The 25,020-nt window shown below is 36.1% G+C and overlaps 1 protein-coding gene across 1 annotated transcript in view; it reads left to right on the top strand.

The window, feature by feature from the left end:
* Window positions 1-25,020, top strand: part of LOC141348628 (venom phosphodiesterase CdcPDE-like) — a 62,887-nt gene that overhangs the window by 31,254 nt on the left and 6,613 nt on the right. Inside the window, exons 14-22 of the mRNA XM_073852897.1 lie at window positions 1,964-1,995; window positions 2,100-2,227; window positions 2,587-2,656; window positions 5,083-5,170; window positions 8,635-8,819; window positions 12,954-12,993; window positions 13,098-13,252; window positions 21,100-21,226; window positions 24,472-24,546. Coding sequence (XP_073708998.1) covers window positions 1,964-1,995; window positions 2,100-2,227; window positions 2,587-2,656; window positions 5,083-5,170; window positions 8,635-8,819; window positions 12,954-12,993; window positions 13,098-13,252; window positions 21,100-21,226; window positions 24,472-24,546 — 900 coding nt within the window. The remainder of the gene's footprint in view (window positions 1-1,963; window positions 1,996-2,099; window positions 2,228-2,586; window positions 2,657-5,082; window positions 5,171-8,634; window positions 8,820-12,953; window positions 12,994-13,097; window positions 13,253-21,099; window positions 21,227-24,471; window positions 24,547-25,020) is intronic.

Raw genomic sequence — 25,020 nt, 5'->3', positions numbered from 1 at the left:
AATATAGATTTATTGTCCCCTGAAAATTACTCAACATACAGCCATTATTGTCTAAATAGCTGGCAACAAAAGTAAGTACTACACCCTATGTGAACTTGTCCAAAGTGTCAATATATTGTGTTAGCACCATTGTTATCTGGCACTGCCTTAATCATCCGGTGCATGGAATTGACCAGAGCTGCGCAGATTGTTTGGATCCTCTTCCACTCCTAACGGAGCGGCTGGACGTTAGACACATGGTGCTTCTCCACCTTACGCTTGAGGATGTCCCACAGGTGCTTAATAGGGTTCAGGTCTGGAGACATCACCTTGTCATCTTGGTGGTGTGTTTGGGGTTGTTATCATGTTGGAAAACTGCCATTCAGCCTAGTTTCTAGAGGGAAGGCATCATGTTTTGCTTCAGAATGTACAGTACATAATGAAATCCATGTTTCCCTCAGTGAACTGCAGCTCCCCAGTATCAGCAGCACTCATGCAGCCCCAGACCATGATGCTAGCACCACCATGCTTGACTGTAGGCAAGACTCAATTTTCTTGGTACTTCTCCCCAGGGCATCACCACACATGCTGGACACCATCTCCGCCAAATAAGTTTATCTTAGTCTCATCAGACCACAGGACATGGTTCCAGTAATTCATGCTCTTGGACAGTTTGTCTTCAGCAAACTGTTTGCGGGCTTTCTTGTGAGCCAGCCTTAGATGAGGCTTCCTTCTGGGACGTTCTGGGTAGTTCCTTCATATTGCCTGTCAAGCAGACAAAAACATAAACATGATGAATAGGACATGTGGCTTTCCATGGGTAAACAACATACTGCTGTTATCACTTAGGGTGTACTCACTTTTGTTGCCAGCTATTTTGACATTAATGGCTGTATGTTGAGTTATTTTCAGAGGACAGTAAATCTATACTGCTATAAAAGCTGCACACTGAGTACTCTAAAATATATTCAAGTTTCATTTCTATATTATTGTCCCTTGAGAAGATATACTAAAATGGTTGCTGAAATGTGAGGGGTGTACTCACTTTTGTGAGATACTGTATGTGCAATTCGTGTAAAAAATTAACTGACCCACACGTCTCAATTTCACCATGACCAACAGTTCTGTTTCTAGTAAAATTGTATCAAACATTAGTGTATTTGTTGTAGAGTAAGATAAAATATGTGACCCTGGACCACAAAACCACAAAGCCATCATATAGAGAGATATATCTGAAAGCTGAATAAATAAGCTTCCAAATTTATGTATTGTTTGTTAGGATAGAACAATACAATTATATGAAAACCTGGAATCTGAGGGTACAAAAAAAATCAAAATATTAAGAAAATCGCCTTTAAAGTTGTCCAAATGAAGTTCGTAGCAATGCATGTTTCTAATCAAAAATTAAGTTTTGATATATTTATAGTAGTGGTAAGAATTTCACAAAATATCTTTGTCACATATGACAATCTAAAAACAAAATAGAAAAATCTATGTACAATGTCACAGGTTTGGGCTCAGTTAGATTTTTTTTTTTTTTTACTTTTATTTTGCAAGGATGCACTAAATTTTCTTATTAAGTAGCACTACTGTTTTGATTATTCATGAGCATAATAATACATATGCATATTTGCACATATGCACATCAGCATATTTGAATGATTTCTGAAGGATTATGTGATGCTAAAGACTGGAGTAATGATGCTGAAAATTCAGCTTTGATCATAGGAATACATTACATTTAAATTGTATTCAAATAGAACAAAACATAATATTTCACATTATTTTGGTCAAATTTGTTAAGCAGAACAGAAATCTTTCTGACCTCAATCCTTTGAACAATAGTGTAAATATAAGAGGCTGACAAAACTAGGTCTAAAGTGACTGTAGTTGAAAAAACACTCATTTAAAAAAAAAAAGTGTTTGTCCTTTAAATGTAAGTCAAACAATCCATCTTTTCTCTTTTCCTGTATTCATCTGGCAGTTGATTATGAAGGTCTGGTGAAGAATCTTTCGGTATGATCCTGTCGCAACATCCCCACACCTCACTTACAGACCATATCATCCACCTAATCACGCTGAAATCTTTATTCTGTCCTCCTTTCTCTCTGTGTTTAAAGTGCAGAGAACCAGATCAGCCAATGAGGCCGTATCTGAAGGAGCATCTGCCCAAAAGGCTTCACTTTGCCAATAACATCCGTATAGAAAGAGCACATCTCTACATGCAGCCTGGCTGGCAAGCAGCACTGTGAGTTTGAAGTTTGAGATATATATATAATCACAGGAATTGTACCTGTTTCTTATTTGTTTCATTTATGTGTACAGATGACAAATATGCATCACATTAAGAGTAGTTTGTTAATGTTAAAACTGTGTAATCCAAATAGATTGAAATTTTGCATGCAGAAATCATAAATTTAGGCCGAATACAAAGTGTCAAACTGGATGAGTTTAACCTGTAGGAGTTTTTGATCAATTTGCAAACCTTTCTGTGTTTTTAAATGGTAAACAGAATTTGATTGAAGGCATTTAAATACATTAGCACTCACTTTTGGCATGAACTCATTTAGTATTTTCACAGTATCTTTCTCCCGCCTTGATCTACAGCAAACCAAGTGAAATTAAATACTGCGTCGGTGGCTTCCATGGTTCAGATAATGTCTTCAAGAACATGCAGGTTGGTGTTTAAAACACGTTCATCTTCAAATTACTTTTAATGTGACATTATCACAAAATGCACTTTTTAAAGAAGTACACTTCCAAAACAAAAAATTACAGATAATTTACTCACGCCCTTGTCATCCAAGATGTTCATGTCTTTCTTTCTTCAGTCGTAAGAAATTATGTTTCTTGAGGAAAACATTTTAGAAATGTTCTCCATATAGTGGACCTCTATGGTGCCTGCGAGTTTGAACTTTTAAAATGCAGTTTAAATATAGCTTCAAAGGTCTCTAAATGATCCCAGTCGAGGAAGCAGGGTCTTATCTAGCGAAACGATCTGTTATTTTCTAAAGAAAATTACAATTTATATACTTTTTAACCTCGTCTTGTTTAGCTCTGCAATGTGCATGCGTACTCTGTGTGCTCTGGTTCAATACAGTTAGGGTAGGTCAAAAAACTCCCATCTCATTTTCTCCTCCAACTTCAAAACCGCCCTACATCACTGCAGAAGTAACGACCCAGTGTTTACAAAGTTAACGTGCAAAGAAGGTCAAACGCCCTTTACAAAAAAAGTTAAAACAGTGATGTAGGACAATTTTAAATGCTAAAGGATTAGGTCACTTCCAGAATAAAAATGTCCTACTTTTTTCAGTCGAAAAGAATTTTTTTTTTTTTTTTGAGTTAAACATTCCAGGATTTAGTGGACTTCAATGGTGGCCAACAGGTTGAAGGTCCAAATTGTAGTTTTAATGCACTTCCAAGGGCTCTGCACAATCCCAGCTGAGGAATAAGGGTCTTATGTAGCCAAACAATCTACCATTTTCTAAAAAAAAATGCATTGAAACTGCAATTTGGACCTTAAACCCATTGGGCACCATTGAAGTCCACTATATGGAGAAAAAAATCTTGAAATGTTTTCCTCAGAAACCTTAATTTCTTTTCAACTGAAGAAAGAAAGACATGAACACCTTGGATGACATAGGGGTGGGTAATTATCAGAACTAATCCTTTAAAAAACATAATCATTTTTTTATTATTACATTATCTGCAAGTGTAGTTTTAAAAATATATACTTTTGAGATATGCAGTGTACTACATGTGCATATTTATTAATTTTCTGTTTCACAAGTGAAGCTAAACGTTGTATTAAATGCTATTAATTGTAGATAAAGAGCATATTTTAAAAATACCATTACTATAATTATTTATTACTTGTTTGGTCTCTTGCCTGTAAACAACTTTATTTATTTTTTCTTTTGAATAAGACAATGGTTGGCGGAGTTGTCAAACATCAGTTCTCCATTACTTTTCATGGCTGCTGCAGCATTCCCTCCCAGCTTCCTTTCCACACTATTAACATAAACCCTCAACCACAAAATTAAGCATTATCCCTTAAATCCAGAGAAAATATTTCTTAAATCTGTCATGGACACCAGTAAACTAACTTCAGTTTCTGCTTGAGGCTCTGTTCAATTGCTTCCATGCTACCATGTAATGAGGTTTAGGAGACCAAGCAATTCGATGGAGATTATGCTAAATTCATATTAAAGGATCTGAGTAAATTCCCATGAAGTAGATTATGATCCCTGGGGTCTTTCCAAAAAAAAAAAACTGAGAAAAATCCAGACATGGCCTTTGAATGAACTCTCATGCCTTGAATATAACTCCTCAGTGCCAGATTCACACTTAGCAGCTCCTCCAAACTGGAAGGTGTTCAGATTGCAGTTTTAAACACACACTCGACCCACATGTTGGACCTTTGACAGAGTCTTGTTTATGTCTGTGACGTGTGTAAGTTTCCAGCCATCTGTGCCCCCTGGTCTATGTGGCTGTCTAGGAATGTCTACTGCATCTGGTAGGCTTTACAAAAACATCTTACAGGATCTCTTATGAGGCAATGGTCTAACTGGTTGAGGTAAATTGCACAAGCTAGTCATAACCACAGGGATGGTTGTTATAGCTAGAGATTTACTCTAGGCCATCCTAATGAAGTGAAATCTCCTGTTAGGAGGAATGAAGATCATTTTCATCTTCATGACTCTGTGTCAAGGAAATGAGATCAGTCTAGTTTCTACCATTAAAATGTTCCGTGTTTCAGCCAGAGGCGAGTGGAAGGTCCCTCTGTGACTGGAAATCAAAATAAGTGCTTTAGTTATTTTTAACTGTGGTCTGTGTTTTTTTTGTTTTTTTTTTTGGAGCTATCGTGGGTGTTTTGTTGACACATTCAATGGCCCCAAATAGTACTTAGACACTAAAGCCACACTTTGAAATGTCTCATTTTCATCACATTAGATATAAAAATGTTAAGTGGCATCTGCAAACTTCTTCTCAATAACGCTTTCGCAAACACAACCTTTATCAACTGAAACACAACTTGTGCAAACAAAAGACAACAAAATGGTTATATGTGTGATTTAACGAAATGAATGTAACTGTTTGCAGGCCATTTTTATTGGATATGGACCAGGAATCCTTTCTAAGACGACCGTGGCTCCCTTTGAGAACATTGAAGTCTACAACCTTCTATGTGGTAAATTTCTTCTTCTGTGAAGTATCATAAAAGTTTGAACAAGTTCCTTTAGTCATATTTATTCAACATCCCATCTCGGCTACTGTGCATATTCCTTTGTGTTAAAACGTGGGTATACTTTTAAGAAATAAACTAAATATAATGTTTTTCTGACACTTAATTGCATGTTAATTGCAATTGAAAATATGATATAGTTTACATTTATATTGAATGCAATTAGCTGCTTTTTTAACCGCTTAAGCAGAAAATAAGTCATATATAATTTCATATTTACTTTTATCTTTGAAATATGGTTAAGTGTATTGCTGAATGTACTAACAAGTATTTATGGTAAACTAAAATATAATGTAATTTCTATTGAAAATTGTATGTGAATACATTTGTAAACACACATTTGTAAATATGAAATTGCAAATAGTGCATTTAAAATATAATTTATTACAAAAATTAACTTTAAACTGGAGCTGTCAAATGATTAATCGCGACTAATCGCATCAAATAAAAGTTTGTTTATGTACTATATGTGTATGTACTGTGTATATTTATTATGTATATATAAATACACACACATACATGTATATATTTATACTTGTATATAATTTAGATTATATATAAATATAAATATTTTATGTATAAATCTAACATATTTTTTTTAGTATACATAAATGTGTGTGTATTTATATATACCGGTACATAATAAATATACACAGTACACACACATAAAGTATGTAAACATAAACTTTTATTTTGGATGTGATTAATCGTGATTAATCGCTTGACAGCCCTACTTTAAACATAATATCGAATAAGACACTGCCGTTAAATTTTAATCAAGAAACATAGTCATTAATGTGTACACTCAATACAATAAAAGTGACCTTTTATTTAATTAATATTATATATTCTGCAAGTACAGTTGTTTAAAAATGTGCTACTTTTAACAAAGGTTAGTAAGTGCTGATAGGGTGAGGTAAATGGGAATTTCATTCTTGTCCTAAATGCTGAAATGTGCTGCTGATTGCAGCCATGTACTGTGTCTGTTGCTAGATTTAGAAACTAGGAATCAGACAGTATAGTAACGGCAACTGTTCAGCTCTTGCATAGGAATATGAGGTCTTGAGCTCATATCAAAATTTAAATCCAAGAGAAGTCTTGTGGGAAATTTTGCAGAACTGTGAGAGTCTTGTTTTCCGTAACCACCTCCATCATCCACTATCACTGCCAAGGACTTAATGACCCACTTCGAAAACAAAGTGGCTATCATTGGCAGCTTATTGTCTGACACCACTGTTGGGAAGTTACATAGTGACGCAACTAACATACTGTATCTAGATCTGTTTTGAAAAATAAATAGACAAAAAATCCTTAGCTTTACAGCCAACAAAAACTGAGGTCATACTCAAGCACACTCTTATAATCCATTCTTGTTATAGAAGCAAGTAGATTTCATTTCAGTGAGTCACTTTGTTAAATGAACCCATTGTACACTGATTCACCCAAGGTTTTACATCATTGTTTTGGTAGCAAGCGTGAAATTGCTTTTATATGAAAGTTGAACAAACAAGGCTTTTTAGTTATTTTAGTTGCTGTCTGTTTCATGCGGAGTCCCTAAGGGAACATGGTGATGGAAATATCTCTTTAAAAGCTCTATAATTTCATTAACTAAGCCGACGCAAAGCAACATGTGGTATTTGTCTTTCAATGCTTAATGAATCACTGAATTTGAATGAACTGGTTGAGTGAATGATTCAGTGACTCACTTACTTGTCATCACTAACTGGCATAATGATATAACTTGCAGAAAGGGAACTGTAACAAATTTAATGTTTATTTAAATAGCTTTACAAATTAATGTAATAGTAAGTTTAATGCTGTTGTACACCCATCTTTGAAATGTTGGGTTAAACTGGGTTTCCAGTTGTGTTTATTGGAAACGGATCTGTTAAAAAGCTATTAATGTAAATGAAGTAGCATCAGATTCTTTTGTATTGTGACGACAAGAAAAAGAAAAATGTAGGGTGGGGGCAGTTTATTTTAAATAAAATAATTGTAGCTACAGCTGAAGTCAAAAGTTTACATCCCCCTTTCAAAATCTGCAAAATGTTAATTATTTTAACAAAATAAGAGGGATCATATAAAATGCATGTTATTGTTTATTTAGTACTGACTGAATAAGATATTTCAAATAAAAGGTGTATACATATAGTCAAAAAGAAATAAAAATGGTTGAATTTATAAAAATGACCCCATTCAAAAGTTTACATCCCTTTGTTTCTTAATACTGTGTTCTTACCTTTTTTTGTTAAGTGATAGTTGTTCATGAGTCCCTTGTTTGTCCTGAACAGTTAAACCGTCCGCTGTTCTTCAGAAAAAAACCTTCAAGTCACACAAAGTCTTTGGTTTTCCAGCATTTTTGTGTATTTAAACCCTTTCCAACAATAACTATATGATTTTGAGATCCATTTTTTTCACTCTGAGGACAACTGAGGGACTCATATGCAACTATTACAGAAGGTTCAAATGCTCACTGATGCTCCAGAAGGAAAAACAATGCATTAAGAGGTGGGGGTGAAAACTTTTGAACAGAATGGAAATGTGAACATTTTTCTTATTTTGCCTAAATATCGTATTTTTTTTTTTCATTTAGTACTGCCCTTCAGAGGCTCCAAAAGGTAAAATAAGGGACAAAATAAGTTACATTTCCCTCGATCTTCAAATTCAAAAAGTTTTCACCCCTGGCTCTTAATGCGTGGCTTTTCCTTCTGGAGCATCAGTGAACATTTGAACCTTCTGTAATAGTTGCATATGAAAGTCCCTTCGTTGTCCTCAGTGTGCAGAGATGGATCTTAAAATTGTACAGTCATTGTTGGAACGGGTTCAAATACACAACAGCAGGCAGGTTAATTGTTCAGGACAAACAAGGGACTCATTAAAAACTTTCACTAAACAAAAAACATATTCAGGTAAGAACACAGTATTAAGAATCAAGGGAATGTAAACTTTTGAACGGGGTAATTTTTATAAATTTTAACTATTATTTTCTCTTGTGGACAATATGTGAACATCTTTTATGTAAAATATCTTATTCAGGTCAGTACTAAATAAACAATAAGATGCATTTTGTATGATCCCTCTTATTTTGGTAAAATAATTAACATTTTGCAAATTCTAAAAGGGGGATGTAAAGTGTAGATTGACTGAATGAACTTCCCAACATTGTTACATAATGTCTGGTTTTCTTGCCCACTCTGCTTCTCTCTTCACTCTAGTTATATGTAAGCATCCTGACTAGGTATTTAAGGCCACAAATAGCACCTGTCACCAGGATGTTTAACAGAACTCTTACGCATTTGTCATGAAACTCTCTTGCAGGCCCATGTCATCATGGCCAGACAATGTTATAGTGTGATACTCCACCCAAAATGGCAAGTCAACAGTGTATACTTCTGTTTATGTCTCTTTAGATTTGCTTGGTATTCCTCCTGCTCCAAATAACGGAACCCATGGCAGTTTAAACCATCTGCTGAAGAACCCACCCCACCAGCCGGTGTACCCTGCAGAGCGCTCCGCACCAGCAACGTGCACTCCTGTTAGCGGCTCCTCGCGAGACCCCCGCGGCTGCATCTGTGACTCCCTCACTGAGGCTGAGGTCAGCACTTTCAAAAAGGAGAAAATGCTTGTCCAACACATTCTCACTCCCAACTTGTCACTTGGGTGTCAATTTTTAACACACTGGGTCATTTGTGCCATTTGTCAACATGCTGGGAATCCCATTGCTTTAATTTGCTTTCCTCATATGTCAAATCCAGGTGCATTTAATTATTTGCATGCATTTGTAAAAGTAGGAATTATTTGTATACATAGACATTTATTCTCTCATATAATAATAATAATAATAATTATAATAATAATAATTTTTTACATTTATATAGCGCTTTTCTAGACACTCAAAGCGCTTTACAGTGTCAGGGGTATCTCCTCATCCACCATATATATGAGTAATATATATTTTGGAGCACCTAACCTATAATCCTAACCACTTCTCAAAAATATAATACAGGTAGCAGGCAGATAAACATGCTGTCACATATATTTATTGCAAAAAATGGCCAGAAAACTATGTAAAAGTATTACAAACAACTTGTGTTGAATTCCAAGTCTTCTTGTGACTCTGTTAAAGGGATAGTTCACCAAAAAAATGAACATTACACCATGATTACATGATTACACCCTCAAGCCATCCTAGGTGTATATGACTTTTTTCTTTCAGATGAACATAACTACAGTTGTATCAAAAATGTCCTGGCTCTTCCAAAGCTTTGTAATGGCAACAACTGGCTGTTAAGATTTTGAAGCCCAATAAAGTGCATCCATCCATCATAAAAAGTACTCCACATGGCTCCATGGAGTTAAAGGTTGTATCAGCGATTCTAGGCTGAAACATAAAGTGTCAAATTCAGCTGACCTTTCTTCATGATCCGCTCGCTGCCTGCCCTATAAATTGGCTGTAAAAAAAAAACGCATCTCTGTGGTCAGCCTAGGGCCCGAGATATGCCAAAAAACAATCGGTGCTATCAACGATTCCACAGCGAAACAAACAGTGTTCCAACCAATCACCGTCAGGGGGTTGGTGTTGTGGACTTTCGTACTGGTGCAGGGATGTGAGGGAGGCAGAGCGAAAGTCCACAACAATTTATGGGGCAGGCAGCGAGCAGATTATGAAGAAAGGTCAGCTGAATTTGACACTTTATGTTTCAGGCTTGAAATCGCTGATACAACCTTTAATAAAGACCTTCTAAAATGAATAGATGCATTTGTGTAGGATAAATATCCATATTTAAAAAATATAATCTCTAGCTTCCACTAACTGTCTTAAGCACATTTGCGAGAAAGTGGTGTAAGCTCCGGTGAGAATATACTAGTAACACAAAGAGAACAAAGTTTTGTTTACATAAACGGAAAAACAGTCTCCTTTTGGCTTACATTGAAATCCTAAAACTACCATTTTTCTTTACAAATCTCTTTTTGTACTTTAATTTGTGGACATTCTTTAGTTTTGCTCTCTAGTGAGTTTTAAATATGGGTATTTTTCTTACACAGAAGCATCCAATCGCTTTAGAAGGCCTTTATTAAACCCCTGAAGCTGTGTGGAGCACTTTTTAGGATTGATGGATGCACTTTATTGGACTTAAAAATCTCAACTGCCATTATAAAGCTTGGAAGAACCAGGACATGTTTAATGTAACTCCTGTTGTATTCATCTGAGGAAGAAAGTCATATACACCCAGAATGGCTTGATGGTTAGTAAATCATGTGGTATTTTTTTATTTTTGGGTGAACTATCCCTTTAACACAGTCATATTTCACAATCAAGGGTGATGTAGCACTTCTTCAGGCGATGGTTTTTGAATATGTGATTTGAGCGTTATGGTGAATGCTTTTGGGTGTGTTTTTATATAAATCAATTCCTTAGCCTAGAAAGTCTTGGAATATTTGTCTTGTTTATTAAATTGTGACTAGTCTGCTTTGTTTTATATAAAAAATTTGTTTTTTTGTTTAGGGGTTAGTTGCTTAGAAATGTCTGAATAATATATAAAATAATTGTGGCTGTTTATACTCTAACACAAACTATGCTCCAACATAAGTCATAATGACAGTTTTATGTCCATATGTGACGAATTGGGAGTAAGAATGTTTTGGCTTAACAGATCTTTTATTGTTGATGACAAAAGTTATGCATCCAATCAAACTCTATGGTAGTTTCATACAAGTCCAACTGTTGCTTAAAGGATTACTCCACTTCCAGAATAAACATTTCCTGAAAATGTAAAGTTTTTTGAGGAAAACATTTCAGGATTTTTGTCCATATAGTGGACTTCAATGGTGCTCAGTGGATTGAAGGTAAAAATGCAGTTTCAATGGAGCTTTAAAGGGCTCTAAACGATCCCAGCTGAGGAATAAGGGTCTTATCTACTGAAAAGATTGTCCATTTTCTTTAAAAAATTAATAGTTATACACTTTTTAATCACAAATGCTCATCTTCAGGGCAGTTAGGGTATGTTAGAAAAACATACAATTTTCTCCTCCAACTTCAAAATCATTCTACATTGCTGTTTTACCTTTTTTGTAAAGGGTGTTTGACCTTTGCATGTTCACTTTGTAAACACTGGGTTGATATTTCTACAGCAACGTAGGACAATTTTACAGTTGGAGGAGAAAATGAGATGGGAGTTTTCCAACATACTCTAACTGTCTTGAACCGGAGTGCAAAGAGTGCGCATGCCCATCGTAGAGCTACAGTAGACAAGACAAGCATTTGAGGTTAAAAAGTATATAAATTGTAATTTTTTTAGAAAATAACCAACCGTTTCACTAGATAAGACCTTTATTCCTCGGCTGGGATTGTGTAGAGCCCTTTGAAGCTGCACTGAAACTGCATTTTTAGCCTTCAATCCATTGAGCACCATTGAAGTCCACTATATGGAGAAAAACCCTGGAATGTTTTCCTCAAAAAAACGTAATTTCTTTGTGACTGAAGAAATAAAGACATGAACATCTTGCATGACATGAGGGTGAGTAAAGGAAATCAGGAAATTTTTATTTTAGAATTGGAGTAATCTTTTAAGATTACGTCAAATAGCGCAGATGCCAAGAGGAACAGGTTGCATGTCATGTTCTCAAAAACCATAAACAAATCTACACAAGGCGGAAGAAAACAGAAATGAAATCACAAAACCATCAAAATTCAATTATTTATGCATTTGAAAAGAATATATTTTCCTATTTTGCCTGCTGTATACACTCAGAAAAAAATATAAAACTGTCACTAGGGTGGTACCCTTTCAAAAAGTACTAATACGTACACTTTAGATACTAATATGTACTGTTAAAGTAAGTTACAGAGATGTACTTTTAACTTTTGTAATTTAGGATTCTACCACTTTATACCTTTTTTCCCAAAAGTGTATATTATGTATATAAATTTGCATATTGATTGATTAATGCAGGTCATGATAATACTAATAGATTGCAGTGCCTTATTTTAAGCTTGCTTCATTTGAAGTTCCCTACAAACGCAAAGCTCCGGATTGAAATCGAATGTCTGCGATGTTTTATGGTGTAATCTTGTGTCTTTGAACTGTCTGTTATTAGATGACTCATTCTTGAGAACAGGATGAATTTCCCCGTGGTTACACCCAAGGTTTCCTCCTAACTTTTGAGGAGTTTTCCTTGCCATTGTTGCTTTGTGCTTTTTACCAGGGGATTTAAACCTAAAATGTGGTGAAGTACGTCACTGTGCAAATTAAATTTAGTTGCACTGAAACCAAAACTGCATGAGAAGCCAATTATATTACATTTACCATATTATAATTCTGAAGGAATAAAAAATAAGAGGATAGAGTTTTAGTACGTCCTTCAAAAGAAAGTAGTTGCATGTTTTCAGGCTTTTTTGTGCTTAAATATTGGTCTTCCAGTTAATGTTGTTGCAGAATGGATTCCAGTCTCCAGCTCCATGGAATTTCTTTGAGTTATGTTTGTTGTTTGTGTGTCTCTATGCTGATCCACATCACATAATCATTTTTGGCTTTGTGGTGTTGTCTGGATTTATTTATTTTTTCCTGTGGGTTGTCACAATCACATAGCTTTTCATATTTTAAAAGGGAAGTGAGTCAAGCCACTTGTGCTTGTGCTGCGTTACATATGATTTATTGTCTCTAGTATAAATATACATACAGTATTTTTTTTTTAATGCAATTCTTGTTTCCTATAAAAAACTTTTCAGGTGAACCGTCTGAACAAGCGTCTCACCGACTCAAATTCAAGTAAGTAAACTCTTGCTATCAGTAATATTCATATTGACATTGTGTTAGAAAACACTGTTTTTGAAACTTTTCGACTCAATCTTTGTTTTTCAATCTTGTCATAGACTCTAATGTAAAGCCTGTTCATCTACCTTACGGGATTCCGCGTGTTCTTCAGGAGCAGTCAGATTACTGTATACTTTACCACAGTGCATACATCAGCGGATACAGCAGAAACATCCTGGCGCCCCTCTGGGTCTCATACTCTTTGAATGCAATGGTAAGACCATATAAAATGACTTTGTGGGCATATTCCTACCCGTATAGCTAGTCAAAGGTGGAATGTATAATTAGGGAGTAACTGTATTTTTATAGAAAGCATTTTATTAATTAAGTCAAGATGTGATGTATATGAGTCATATAAGATGAGTCATGTAGAGTATCCTCCCAAAAGAGACTGTAACTTTTAAATGCGCACAAAGAGTACACTAGCTTAAAGATCTCAATACTAACAGTTATGAGTAACTGTGATGCCATGGGGTCTTTAACGCAAGGTTTATTGTGGACGAGACCTCAAACAATGGCTCATTTTAAGCTGTTACAATATTGCACATCAGGGGGTTTCATTTCATATTTTCCTGTGATTATTTTCTGAAGACGTCCAGTGGGATTTAAATGAGCTACACCCCTTTTTAATCATTACAGGGTTGGGACAAACACTTTTCCATACTTCTAAAAAGTAATACTGTATAATGGGAATAATATACTTTAATATGTTTTCAGACACTTAACTAATTAGCTGCATTTTAGAGTGATTTTTATTTTTTGTAGGAATTTTGTCATAATTTGAATACTATTTCATAGTATTCACTACTGTTTCCAGTGGAAGTGCTGCTAAATGTACTGACAAGCATTTATGGTACAGCAAACTAAAATATACTTTAATGTAATTTCTATTGAAATGTGTGTGTAATATTTAAATATTTCCATGATGAAACATTTGTAATGATGAATTTGCAATTAAGTGCATTTAAAATATATATGCCTTAATCGATTAACACACTACATTTAGAATTATAATCGGATAGTTTAGATATACTTTAGTATGTTAGTCAACAACACAACTGTACTTCTTTAAAGCATGCACAAAAATTATGAAAGATTTCATTCCCTTCCAGAACAAAAATTTACAGATAATTTATTAACACCCTTGTCATCCAAGATGTTCATGTCTTTCTTTCTTCAGTCGTAAAGAAATACTTTTTTGAGGAAAACATTTCAGGAATTTTGTCCATATAGTGGACTTCTATGGTGCCCACGAGTTCCAAAACGCTGTTTAAATGCAGCTTCAAATGGCTCTAAATGATCCCAGCCGACTGTGACCAACTGCATTTTGTATGTTCAATCTTGTGGGCACCATAGAAGTCCACTAAATAGAGAAAATTCCTGAAATGTGAAATGAAAGACATGAACATCTTGGATGACAAGGGGTTGAGTAAATTAACTGTAAATATCTGTTTTGGAAGTGAACTAATCCTTTTAAGGTGACCTATTATTACCTATTATTACAAGATGTAAATTAAGTCTCTGATGTCCCCAGAGGGTGTATGTGAAGTTTTAGCTCTAAATACCCCATAGATCTTTTTTTATACTTTGTTAAAATTGACACTTTCAGGGTATGAGCCAAAACGTGTCCCTTTCAATGCAAATGAGCTTGTGCTCCTGGCCCCCTTTTCAGAAGAGGGCAAAGCTTCAAGAGTAGGGTTTTTCCGATTACGATATTAGTATCGGAAATGCCTCCGATACCACAAAAAAAATCTAGCTTCGGTATCGGCGAGTACTTGAACCCACGTACCGATCCATTACCATATTCTTAAACAAGACCAAGTTATGCCCGCTAGCTTTGCTAGTCTTCTTCGTTGCTCAGAAAACAAACACAGGAAGCTGTGTTGCCGCAAGCAACTACTGTTTAGAGCAGCGAAGAAGAAATACAAACGTGCTAGCAGTATGTCCGCTGTTTGGCAGCATTTCAAACTGTACCAACCAGCCAGTAAAACGGCAACATGTCTCATATGTGGGGCCTTGATTTCCGCGATGCAGAAAACGCGGACGGAATCCCGAAATCCAGTCATAGAAACAGAATTTACAGTCATTTACAGTGAGAAGCGTTTGAATTCGTCGCACAATGAATAAGGTTGCTGCGAGATCTAGTGAGAATCTTTCAAATTCTCTTGTAAACAACGCTGATGTACATCAGAAAACCAGAAGTAGTAATGCTGAGTATAAAAATACTGTCAAATGTAGGTCAGATAACAGCGCTTCATACTAGTTACCTGTATATATTTGTTCATGTTATATTAAGGCATAAGTCTAAAGCACAACATTAAATAATTCTATCAATTTATACAGGGCTAGTAGTATCTACAGCTCTATACAAAAAACACATCCAGGTATCGGATCAGTACTCAGTATCGGCCGATACCCCGAGCCCAAGTATCGAAATCAGTATCGTGAAGGGAAAAAGGGTATAGGAACATCTCTTTTCAAGAGCCAGGAAAAACAAATTAGGACAATCTCATGAACTGACAATGTCATAAACTCTCAGTCCCATTTATTACGAGCTGGACAAATTCAAGCGGTCGACTTTATGCTCCTTTTATATGCAGTTTTTAACTACCACATTCCTATTTACAATCATTCTGGTAACACATGAAGGCAGCATCAGTGAAAACAGGAAAGCAGGTAGCTTTCACGACATTAGCCTTACAGAGTGGCAAGTAGCTCTTTCAGAAAGGCATTTTGGAAAACAAATGACATTGTCTGCAGCTACAGCAAGAAAACAGTAATGGCGGACTGCTGCTTCTCACTTAGGACTGTGTTTATGCTAATAGGGCAGTGATCATCACAAATGGGTGGGCTTTCTCCCCACAATGGCGTCAATGTAGGGAGAAATCTGGAATTGCTTGATCAGAGAGGCTGTTTATGATTTATTGGGATTATAAAAAAAATAGGCTGGTTGTTTTCAAACACTGCGGCCACACAACTGTGATCAAACACCTTATAAAAGCGATTTTTGCAGAAATAGGTCCTCTTCAAAACGATTTAAAATGCACTTTATTGTAAAACCTTTAAGTTTTTAAAAGTGTACTTAAGTGTGTGAAGAAACATAGTCATGAATGTTTATTCTCTTTACAGTACGCATACTTAAGTGGCCTTTTATTTCATTAGTATTTTGCTATCTTCAACTACAGGGAAATTTGTATTGATGGTTTAAAAAAGGAAGGTGACATGTACAGAGGGTTTAATGGTGATGCTCTGTGAGGTCAGAAAATATGACAGACAGCCTCAATTTCCACCGTTCAGCATGTGCTGCTCATTATGCGGGCCGACCGCTGAGTAAATCACAGTTTCTAGCATCCTCATCACACTCGCTGACACTCCACACAACCAGACTGTGACAAACTGCAGTTGCTCATCAAGTGTTTTCTCAGCCTCATGCAGTTTGTGTTTTAATTGCTATTGTAATTTTTGTCAATTAACCTAGTGTTCATCCAAAAAAGAAAAGTCTTTGAATATTTTTTCAGCCTTATATTTTCACAAATCTGTACTACTTGCCTTCTCTCACGCTAGGGCTGCACGATTAATCGCACGATGTTGTGAGGTGCGTTTAGTCAATGAAGCTCGATTGCGATTTTGAGAGCGATTTGGCGTAGCTTGTCAGTGATTTACATCTCTGTGTATTAATTGCCGTTCCAGCTGAACACACGTGATGGAGATTTACTACTAATCAAAGTACCGGCTTCATTGTCTAGACGCGCCTCACAACATTGCGCGATTAATCGTGCAGCCCTATCTCACGCAATACAAAAAAAAGAGTTTTTGAAGAATGTGCTGGACACTGTTTTCCATATGATGAACATAAATTAATACTAAAAGTATATCGAATATATACAGTCGAGGTCAAACGTTTACAACCCCTCTTTCAGAATCTGCAAAATGGTAATTATTTTACCAAAATAAGAGGGATCATACAAAATGCATGTTATTGTTTATTTAGTAATTTATTTATTTATTTATTGATGTTAGGAGGATAACCCCTTGAAATGACACATCTCGTTTTCGAGGGGGTCCTCGAGACATAGAACAGAAACAATGCAACACATGTACATTCACACTCGCTCAAACTCTCCCTCATCCCGCCTCAACCGCCCCACATACTCATTATTGAGAACAAATACATGTAAACAAGAAAAAACAAAAAGTATTACTATAGGAGGCATGACAACATTTAGCCCATACACATATGTATACACATACTCACATAATATACATACACACATCTACACCCATACTAACATATACACACAAATAATGATAAAGTAATAAATAAATAGATAAGTCCGGTCACACATGAGGAAAACATTTACAGCAATACTTTGCTTGCAAGTAGGTGAGAAGTGATGTTTTAAAGGAATACAAGGAAGTGATAGATCTTAGAGACCCAGGCAGGCTATTCCAGTCTGAAGGGGCTTTAAATTTAAAGGTATGTCTACCGGACTCTTTGGAGATGTTTGGCACAGTGAAAGAGGGATACTCAGTATGATACTCACTAGGTCTATATGGAATTAAATATTCCTTCAGATAAGAAGGATAATCATAGTGCACGCATTTAAAAAGAACCTGGTACCAATGATACTGTCTTCTGGCTTCTGGTGATAATAAGTTCAGTGAGTCATACAATACACAGTGGTGAGTAGTGAAAGGACATCTCAGGACAAATCTACAAATATTATTGAAAACAACAGTTAGAGGTTTCAAGTTTGATTCTGAGATGTTTTGGTAGACAACATCTGCATAGTCTAATAAAGGAAATATTAACTGTGACACAATTCTCAACCTAATAGGTTGAGTGAAACATTAATAGAGCGATACAGTATTCGTAGGTTATAATTAATCTTTTCCACAACAGAATTAATATGACACCTGAAGGAAAGCTGTGAGTCAAGCCAGAGGCCCAGATATTTAAATTCATCGACTTGTTCAAGTGGAGTATCGTCTAAGAATTTGAGCAAAAGGTTATTACTTTGGTTCAAGGAGGCTGATCTGGTAGCGAACAGCATGCTATATGACTTTTTCTTATTTAGTAGTAAGTGGTTGGACTGGAACCAACATTGAATAGCATTAAAGTTAGATTGTAGTGAGGATTGAATCTTAGAGACCAGGACATTAGATGAGGATATCACTGTATCATCAGCATACAAATGAATACTACAGTCTGAGCAGATTTGTGGAAGATCATTTATAAATAAAGAAAAAAGAAGAGGCCCGAGGGAAGAACCTTGGGGGACACCTTTCTCCATTATCACAGACTGAGATGTACAACCATATAAACAAACACGCTGACGTCTACAGTGGAGATAAGAGTTGAACCAAAGAAGAGAGTCTTTAGAGAGGCCTATTGCTTGTAATTTGTCAAGAAGCAGATAGTGGTTGACCATATCAAGGCCTTAGAGAGCTCTATAAATATTGCGCCAGTCGACCTATTATTGTCAATGGCAGATGAAACGTCATTTGTAAATTTCAGAAGAGCAGTGGATGTAGAAAAATTTGGCCTGAAACCAGATTGGTTAGGTGACAAAATAGCAAAATCATTAACATATTTGAATAATTGTTTAAATATTATTTTTTCGAATACTTTTGCTACACTACTGATGATAGAAATTGGTCTGTAGTTGTTAGGATCAAAAGCATTGCCCCCCTTATATATTGGTGTTACTCTGGCAGACTTCCACATTGATGGGACCACACAGGTTGATAATGATAGGTTAAATAAATCTGATAAAGGAAATGCCAGTACATGAGATGCAAGCTTAATAAACTTGATCTCAAGGCCATCAGGGTTAGTACCATTACCAGACTTTAATTCAGAAATTGCTTTAATTCAGAAATATATTTTTCCAAAACTTCTTAGGATTACTGAAGTTATTAGATAACAAATTTTTGTAATAATTTGATTTGGCATTTCTTGTTTTAGTTGTACACATGTTTCTAAGTTGTTTGTAAACAGCCCCATCTGCTGAGTCCTTTGAATGTCTGTACTTTCCCCACGCCTTGTCTCTTTGTTTAAATAAATGTATTAAGTCAGAATTCACCCATGGTAAATGATGACCCTTAACCCTTACTGAAATCCAAGGGGCATGTTTATCAATGACTTTTAGGACTTCAGTGTGGAAAAAGTGCCAAGCATCTTCAATAAACGGAATAAGGTGGAGCCTATTCCAATTTATATCCAGCAGGTCTTGTATAAAAGACTCCGGGTTAAAATATGTGCTCTGTCTTACCCTAATAACCTTTGGAGGTAAGCAAGGTAGTCCAATTTTCCACACACAGAAGTGACAGAACACCATGGAATGACCACTAAAACAATCGGGTAAAACTCCTGAATCATTAATTCTATGAGTGTGAGTGACCAGAATCCAATCTAATAGAGATTTGGATCTGTGGTCAATTCGAGTAGGTTGGCTAATTAGTTGAGTCAGGTTTAAGCTTTCAAAAAAGTGTTTGTCCTTTAGAGATGAGCGATCCAACCAATTAATATTAAAATCTCCAAGGATAATCATCTCATTTGAGTTGGCCACTGATTTAATCGTGGTTCCTATGCAGTGTATTGACTCTATGGGGGAATTTGGAGGTCTGTTGATATTACCTATGGTTAGCGGTTTATTTGCGTGAAAGCTGACTCTGACAAAAAGACATTTAAAGTGTACTGGAATTTCCTTAGGAATTATAATTTCAGAAGATAGTTTAGAGGAGACATAGGTGGCTACCAGGGGAGTTGCTAGACCTAAAGCTCTACTGGGGCACAGGCCCCCATTATTTGCTAAGTGTGTGGACACATCCACCCTACAATGATAAAAATCCATTTTCTGAGCAGTATACAGCAGTATACGTCATACTCCCCACCCACGACCTCTGACAAGCTGTCCAGTATTAGTAAAGAAACCATTGAGGAATTTTAACCAAACAATTTTTCATGAAGACCTTAAAGAATCATACCAACTTCTGGAAAATAGTCATCTTATGCCCCTTTTAAGTTGTTTTAAGTTATGGGTATCTCGTTTGATGGCCACACATTACACAATTTTAGCCCTGATTTAATATAGATTGCAGACAAATCCAGAAATCTGAGGCAAGTTGGTGCTTATTCACATGAATGATGAACATTGTGTTATTTTTCAAAGATATGATCGACTATAGACCCCATCAACACCAATATCAGCATCTGTTGTTGCTGCTATCTTCAGTAGTTTGATGTTGTTTTGTCTTATTAGTTTCATTTTCAACTGTGAATACATGACAGCCAAATATAATCCGGAATATCTTGTGCACTATTTTCCAAGTTTTCAGACACAAAAAGATAACCTTGTGTGGGGAACACCCTGAAATTTAATTTCTTAAAAGTTAACAAGAGTACTATTAATGAAAAATGGTTACAATTTCTGAATTCATTGCAATGAATGGTTTCGATTTTTATAATGGCGCCTGTCTTCCAGAAATGGCCGGATATTCCTTAAAATAATAAAATAAAATTACATTTAATTCAATTCAATTTAATTTAACTAAAAATTTCCATTTGAAAACATGATGTCACAGTAAAAAGATGATGATGATAGAATTTCCTTTTTTAATGTCAACTAAATGAAGTAAACGATATCCTTACACTAAACAAGCCACAACCTGAGATTGTGAAATGACAGATGTGACCACATCTGTTTTTCAGGCTTCAGGCCTGATCTTGTTTTACGTTTTGTGTGGGAGTAACTTCAAGAACTAAACATCATGACTTCATATCATGACTATATCAAATCATCCCATTCCAGAGGGTTTGAAAGCCAGATTGTGAAGCATGTATTTTAAGTACTATTAAATCAAGACTTGAGACATGTTTCTTAAACAAAAATCAACTGACCTTTCTCTAAAAGCTGAAAAGACAGTTCCGATGTAAATGTAGGAAATCTCTGAGGACATTTTGTTTGTAACAAGCCTACCGGGATTTGTGTCCTACACTTGATGAGTGTTTTTTTATCACTAAGCATTGATTTTCTTTCTTCTCTTTGTCAAACAAAGGTGAGCGTCCAGCCCTCAGCAGACACATGTGTGCGTGCAGATGTACGTGTGCAGGCCAGCGCGAGACAGTCCTGCTCATTCTATAAGAACAATTCCACTCTGACCTTTGGGCTTCTGCATCCGCCTAGTGAGTTCAACAGGATATCTGTATTTACTTTAAGAAATTTACACAAAACTCACAATTCATTTAACTTTTTCCCTCTTTTAGTTTTGGGAAAAGGTCCTAGAGTTAATTTAGAGCTATGAGTCATGTTAGCAAATGAGTACGTTTTTACATGTACAGTCGTGGCCAAAAGTTTTGAGAATGACACAAATATTAGTTTTCACAAAGTTTGCTGCTCAGCTGCTTTTAGATCTTTGTTTCAGTTGTTTCTGTGATGTACTGAAATATAATTACAAGCACTTCATACGTTTCAAAGGCTTTTATTGACAATTACATGACATTTATGCAAAGAGTCAGTATTTGCAGTGTTGACAATTCTTTTTCAGGACCTCTGCAATTTGACTGGGCATGCTCTCAATCAACTTCTGGGCCAAATCCTGACTGATAGCAACCCATTCTTTCATAATCACTTCTTGGAGTTTGTCAGAATTAGTGGGGGTTTTTTTGTCCACCCGCCTCTTGAGGATTGACCACAAGTTTTAAGATTTGGGGAGTTTCCAGGCCATGGACCCAAAATATCAACGTTTTGGTCCCCGAGCTACTTAGTTTACCTTATGGTACCTTATGGCACAGTGCCTTTTTCCAGATGCCCCAAACAATCAGAAAGAGGCTTCATCGGAGAATATGACTTTGCCCCAGTTCTCAGCAGTCCATTCGCCATACTTTTTGCAGAAGATCAATCTGTCCCTGATGTTTTTTTTTTGGAGAGAAGTGGCTTCTTTGCTGCCCTTCTTGACACCAGGCCATCTTCCAAAAGTCTTGGCCTCACTGTGCGTGCAGATGCGCTCACACCTGCCTGCTGCCATTCCTGAGCAAGCTCTGCACTGGTGGCACTCCGATCTCACAGCTGAATCCTCTTTAGGAGACGATCCTGGCGCTTGCTGGACTTTCTTGGATGCCCTGAAGCCTTCTTAACAATGCAGTGGAAAGTTTTTTTGGGGGGATTAAGTTAATTTTCTTGGCAAAGAAGGACTATGCAATTCATCTGATCACTCTTCATAACATTCTGGAGTATATGCAAATTGCTATTATAAAAACTTAAGCCGCAACTTTTCCAATTTCCAATATTTATGTAATTCTCAAAACTTTTGGCCACGACTGTACATTCTAGAAATAAACCCATAGATATAAATATATTTAAAACAATTTATATGAAAAACAAGCCCACAGTGGCTTATAATATGGTAAGCAAATATGTTATGTGTTGCCATTAACAATTGGGAAATATACTGTTCAAAAGTTTGATGATGGTAAAATGTTGCCATGTTTTTGAAACAAGTCTCTAATGCTCACCAAGGCTGCATTAATGTGATTGAAAATGCAGTAAAATCAGAAATATTGTGAAATATTATTACAGTTTGAAATACCTGCTTTATATTTTAATACAGTGGTGTGAAAAAGTGTTTGCCCCGTTCCTGATTCTTTAGTTTTTTGCATTTTTGTCACACTGTAATGTTTCAGATCATCAAACAAATTTAAATATTAATCAAAGGTAACACAAGTAAACACAACATGCAGTTTTTGAATGAAGTTTTTAATTATGAAGGGAAAACAAAATCCAAACCCACATGGCCCTGTGTGAAAAAGTGTTTGCCCTCTAAACTTAACTGGTTGGGCCACCCTTAGCAGCCACAACTGCAATAAAGCGTTTGCGATAACTTGCAATGAGTCTGTTACAGCGCTGTGCAGGAATTTTGTCCCACTCGTCTTGGCAGAATTGTTGTAATTCAGCCACATTGGAGGGTTTTCGAGCATGAACCGCCTTTTTGAGGTCATGCCACAGCATCTCAATAGGATTCAGGTCAGGAGTTTGACTAGGCCACTCCAAAGTCTTCATTTTGTTTTTCTTCAGCCATTCAGAGGTGGATTTGCTGGTGCATTTTGAATCTTTGTCCTGCTGCAGAACCCAAGTTCGCTTCAGCTTGAGGTCACGAACAGATGGCTGGACATTGTCCTTCAGGATTTTTTGGTAGACAGCAGAATTCATGGTTCCATTTATCACTGCAAGTCTTCCAGGTCCAGAAGCAGCAACACAGCCCCAGACCATCACACTACTACCACCATATTTTACTGTTGGTATGATGTTCTTTTTCTGAAATGCTGTGTTACTTTTACGCCACATGTAATGGGACACACACCTTCCAAAAAGTTCAACTTTTGTCTTGTGAGTCCACAGAGTATTTCCCCAAAAGTCTTGGGGATCATCAAGAAGTTTTCTGTCAAAACTGAGACGAGCCTTTATGTTCTTTTTGCTCAGCAGCGGTTTTCTTCTTGGAACTCTGCCATGCAGGCCATTTTTGCCCAGTCTCTTTCTTATAGTGGAGTCATGAAGACCGACCTTAACTGAGGCAAGAGAGGCCTGCAGTTCTTTAGATGTTGTTGTGGGGTCTTTTGTGATCTTTTGTGTAATTTTGGTCGGCCGACCACTCCTGGGAAGGTTCACCACTGTTCCATGTTTTTCGCCGTTTGTGGATAATAGCTCTCACTGCGGTTCGCTGGAGTCCCAAAGCTTTAGAAATGGCTTTATAACCTTTTCCAGACTGATAGATCTCAATTACTTTCTTTCTCATTTGTTCCTGAATGAAAAACACTTTTTCACACAGGGCCATGTGGGTCCCTTCATAAAAAAATAAAATAAAATAAAAACTTCATTTAAAAACTGCATGTTGTGTTAACTTGTGTTATCTTTGATTAAATTTTAAATTAGTTTGATGATCTGTAACATTAAAGTGTGACAAACATGCAAAAAAATAAAAAATCAGGAATGGGGCAAACACTTTTTCACAGCACTGTATATTTTAAAAATGTAATTTTTTTTCTGTGAACAAAGCTGGATTTTCAGCATCATTACAGCTGTCTTCAGTGTCACTTGATCCTACAGAAATCATTCTATGCTGATTTGCTGCTCAAGAAACATTTCCTTCTTATTATCACATTTGAAAACTGCTGTGCTGCAGTCTGCAGGATTCTTTTATGTATAAAGTTCAAGTGAACAACATTATATGAACCGATATACTGATATTGTACCGATATAATTGTTTTGTCACTTTTATACACATTTGTTAACAGCAGTGTACCGTTTAGAAGTCATTATACAACACTGTCAATCAAAGTATCCAGAGATCTGTGTAATAAAAGAGCTGTTTACTGTATCTGTTTTTGTTTTGTTTTGTGTGACAGCTTTTTTAAATGCTCCTTGTCTTTCTCAGACTTCAGTCCTACAGGAAGTGAGCCAGACTCCTTAATTACAAGCAACATGGTGCCCATGTTTCCTGCTTTCAAAGGTAAGCCGTGTTTTGCATTCAGCTTATAACGACACACATTCAAACTGCAGTGAAAGAATACCTGACAACTGTGATCTGTTTCTCATTTGCACTTTTTGTGATTTATTGTGTAATGTCATGTTCAATTGCAGTTTGCATGTTTAACATACTTGCATGTTTGTCCTGGCAAGAACTGCATGATGCCTTTCTTCTGACTGCCAATATGAATATTTCTAAACGATTTTATGTTTACTTGTATACTTGGAAAGTAAATAAAAAGTTAAATGCATGCTGGAATGAATTTCCAAGTCTATACTCTACACGCAGTTACCTCTAGGTTTGGTTGAACTGTAAGAACTTGTAGCGCTGGGAAACTATTTATTTGTTCTATTTGTGCATAAATACTATTTAGTTTGATTAGATGCACAACCTTTGACGTCAACAATACCAAAAAAAGTGTGGATCTGGACTGCCATTGTAAATAATCATTACAAA

Source organism: Garra rufa, chromosome 13, assembly GCF_049309525.1.
Source record: "Garra rufa chromosome 13, GarRuf1.0, whole genome shotgun sequence".
NCBI classification, from domain to species: Eukaryota; Metazoa; Chordata; class Actinopteri; order Cypriniformes; family Cyprinidae; genus Garra; species Garra rufa.
The sequence above is the reverse complement of the archived record's forward strand: the minus strand, read 5'-3'. Positions and strand labels throughout refer to the sequence as shown.